This window comes from Oreochromis aureus, linkage group 14, assembly GCF_013358895.1.
Source record: "Oreochromis aureus strain Israel breed Guangdong linkage group 14, ZZ_aureus, whole genome shotgun sequence".
Lineage (NCBI taxonomy): Eukaryota > Metazoa > Chordata > Actinopteri > Cichliformes > Cichlidae > Oreochromis > Oreochromis aureus.
This window is the reverse complement of record NC_052955.1, coordinates 29836710-29840406: the sequence shown is the minus strand read 5'-3', so window position 1 is coordinate 29840406 and position 3697 is coordinate 29836710. Positions and strand designations below refer to the sequence as shown.

Genomic DNA, 3697 nt, shown 5'->3' with positions numbered 1-3697 from the left:
ATCACATTTTTTTGCTGTTGGTAATAGAAAAATTAGAAACATAAACATGCACAGGTGAACACCAAAAATTTATATATTAAAATTGCAGGTTAACATGCCAAAGGGGTTCTAAAGAAAGAAGGAAGTCGACTCCGACTACTCCCTGTCCTGGAATCTTTGATAGTTTGGCAGCTTTTCTTAGAAACAGGTTTCAGTGTTGCTTTTGTGCTCGCTCCTCCCCTTCCACAGACTCAGCTCAAAGAATGCTGTGAGTTGAGTTGAGCTGCTTTTGCCCAGTATCTGGTGATTCACTGCTGTTGAGAGGAGAAATGGCACAGAGACTAAATCAGTTGGATTCAGAGAAATTCTCTTGTTCAATCTGTTTGGAGCTACTGCAAAATCCAGTGACTATTCCCTGTGGACACAGCTACTGCTTGAACTGCATTAAAACCCACTTTGATGAAGAGGACAGGAAGCAAATCCACACCTGCCCTCAGTGCAGGAAGACTTTCATAACAAGGCCTATCCTGGAGAAAAACATCTTGTTAGCAGAGCTGGTGGAAGGCCTGAATAAAACTGGACCCCAGGCTGTTCTGGCTGATCACTGCTATGCTGGACCTGAAGACGTGTCATGTGATGTCTGTACTGGGACTAAGCTGAAAGCCAGCAAAACCTGTCTGGTCTGTTTAGTTTCTTACTGCAGGAAACACCTACAACCTCACCACGATGTTGCCCAGCTAAGTAAGCACACACTTGCTGGGCCATTCAAGAAGCTCCAAGAGAACATCTGTTTTCGCCATAATGAGGTGATGAAGATTTTTTGTCGTACTGATCAGCAGACTGTCTGCTATCTCTGCTTGCTGGATGAACATAAAGGCCATGAAACAGTCCCAGCTGCAACAGAAAGGACAGAGAAACAGAAAGAGCTCGAGGTGAGACGACTAAAAATCCAGCAGAGTATCCAGAACAGAGAGAAAGATGTCAAGCTGCTTCAGCAACAGGTAGAGGCCATCATTAGCTCTGCTGATAAAACAGTGGTGGACAGTGAGAAGATGTTCACTGAACTGATTCATCTCATTCAGAAAAGAAGCTCTGATGTGAAGCAGCAGGTCAGATCCAAGCAGGAAACTGAAGTGAATCGAGTCAAAGAGGTTCTGGAAAAACTGGAGAAAGAGATCGCTGAGCTAAAGAGGAAAGAGGCAGAACTGGAGCAGCTCTCACACACTGAGGATCACAACCAGTTTCTACACAACTACCCCTCACTGTCAACACTCACTGATTCTACACCCTCATCCAGTATCAGCATCTGTCCTCAGAGGTACTTTGAGAATGTGACAGCAGCTCTTTCAGAGGCCAGAGATAAACTACAGGAATTTCTGAGAGAGAAATGGACAAATTCCTCACTAAAAGTGACTGAAAAGGATGCTCTGCTGTCACTACCAGAGCCAAAGACCAGGGCTGGATTCTTAAAATACTCCAGTGAAATCACACTGGATCCAAACACTGCATTTCCACATGTGTTATTATCTGAGGGCAATAGAAAAGCAACAAGAGTGAAACAAAAACAGGCTTATTTTCATCATCCAGACAGATTCACTGTATGGGAGCAGGTCCTGAGTAGAGAGAGTCTGACTGGACGTTGCTACTGGGAGGTGGAATGGAGAGGGGGAGGAGTCGGTGTAGCAGTTGCATACAAGAATATCAGAAGAACAGGAAAGTCATATGAATGTTTATTTGGTTTCAATGACAAATCATGGGCATTATGTTGTGACACAAACAGTTATGTATTTTGGCACAACAATGTACAAACTAAGCTCTCAGGTCCTCGGTCCTTCAGAGTAGGGGTCTACCTGGATCACAGTGCAGGTATTCTGTCATTCTACAGCATCTCTGAAACCATGACCCTCCTCCACAGAGTCCAGACCACATTCACTCAGCCTCTCTCTGTTGGACTTTGGCTTTGGGTAGATGGCGTCACTGCAGAGTTGATTCAAATCAAATAGATGGACAAGCCAAGTTCATTTCAATCCCCGATCATTATGTATACCTCTAAAAGAGGCTTTTTCTGAAGCATTCAGTGGTCAACAGATATCTGAGAATAATTTTGCAGTGATTACAACTGTACTTATATTTATATAAATAGAAATCGGAATTTGTTATTATAACTAACATGAGTTAATGTGAGTTTAAATTATGCTACTTTTTATATTCAGCATATTTTAAATCATTAATCTGTCTAGTTTAGTCTGGTTAGTGGTTTTATTCTGTTTAATTCTGTGGCTGTCCAGGTTAAGTGCAAAACATGCATTGGAGCTGTAAAGATTCATCTGTTAGTGAATGATTAGACATTTTGTTTTATCATTATTTTACTCATATATACATATTTCTGATTTCTAAAATGTAAAAATTAATTTTCCTTTTTATATATGATTGTAAACTTAATGTCATTGTGGCTTCAACTTTTAAAATGTAACCAAAATTTGGATCCTGAAGTTGTTTGAGGTTATAATGATAATTATATTATAATGACAATTACATGGATATAATTTTCTTGCATTTATAGTTAAATATTTGTGTATCTCTAAATTAATATAATTTTCACATAAAAATTTGATGCCACTTCATGATTTAACAATGAAAATGAAATAATACCAAATGATCTAAAAGCTACTTTCAACTGCCCCTTTATTCACAAACAGTGATCACAGTGGGTAGCTCCCCACGTACGGTAGAGGAGAAGGGTCAGGTATACGCTAACATTGTACAGTCACTCCCATCATTTTTAATGTTAAAATTAAAAATGATGGGAGCAGTTACTACAAAGATAACAAAAACAGCAACAATCAAAAGAAAATGAGAGTGATATAAGCGATATAATGGAGGGAAATAAAAGAGGGATGAAAAAATAGAATCATAAGTTTATAAAAAGAACAACTAAAGTACAGACTTTGAAATTGTGATTTAGAAATACAAAACTTCAGGTAGTATTTAAAACTTATATCTTTTGTCATTTCTTCAGTCCTTTGCCAGTCACACCTCCCTGACATGTAAAGTCAATTAAACTATTGACAAGTCTCCATTACACCTCACACAGCTTTTCATTTGGGATTCTTTTTACATGAGACTTTTGCTACAGTTCTACTTGGCAGATCTACAAACAGGCTTTTTCTTTCCAGGATTGCATTAAACAATTTCGTTAAAAAGTTGACTGCCTTCTCTGCTAAACATACCTGTACCTCTACAGGTATGTAATCTGGACCAAATGCCTGCCTGCTCTTCATGTGCTAAATGCATTTTGCTAATCCTCTACACTTCCTAATTCACTAACTTTCCTCCATTTGTCACCGTCTTCATTCATCAGGTCCTCCTCCTGCCATTCAAAATCTTAAGTATGCATATTATTATGAGTATTATCTATATCTTAATTATTGTTCATTATCTATATTCATTATGTTGTGTTTTTACTTTGAGTATTATCAGCATAATATTCAGAAAGAAATTGTTTCGAGTACTTTAAGAGCCTAGCCGAGTTGTGACAGTAGTAGAACTGAATATGGAATATGAAAATATGAGCCTTTTTATTATACATATTGGCTCAGTCTTTAATTATCTGTTGCACATCTTTAGTGAAAAAAAGTTTGCAAACCAACCACATCTGTCAGGCCAACATTCCAGTTGCACTTTTATTTTCTCCCTTCTCCTGCAACTGTGATTCCAA

The 3697-nt window shown here is 38.4% G+C and overlaps 1 protein-coding gene across 1 annotated transcript; it reads left to right on the top strand.

Annotated features, from left to right (window-relative positions):
• The first annotated feature begins 257 nt into the window (after positions 1 to 257).
• Positions 258 to 3240, top strand: LOC116329732 (tripartite motif-containing protein 16-like). Its single transcript, XM_031751806.2, has one exon. It carries the CDS (start codon positions 309 to 311, stop codon positions 1980 to 1982), a length of 1674 nt encoding a protein of 557 aa, XP_031607666.1. The 5' UTR covers positions 258 to 308; the 3' UTR covers positions 1983 to 3240.
• The last annotated feature ends 457 nt before the right edge of the window (positions 3241 to 3697 follow it).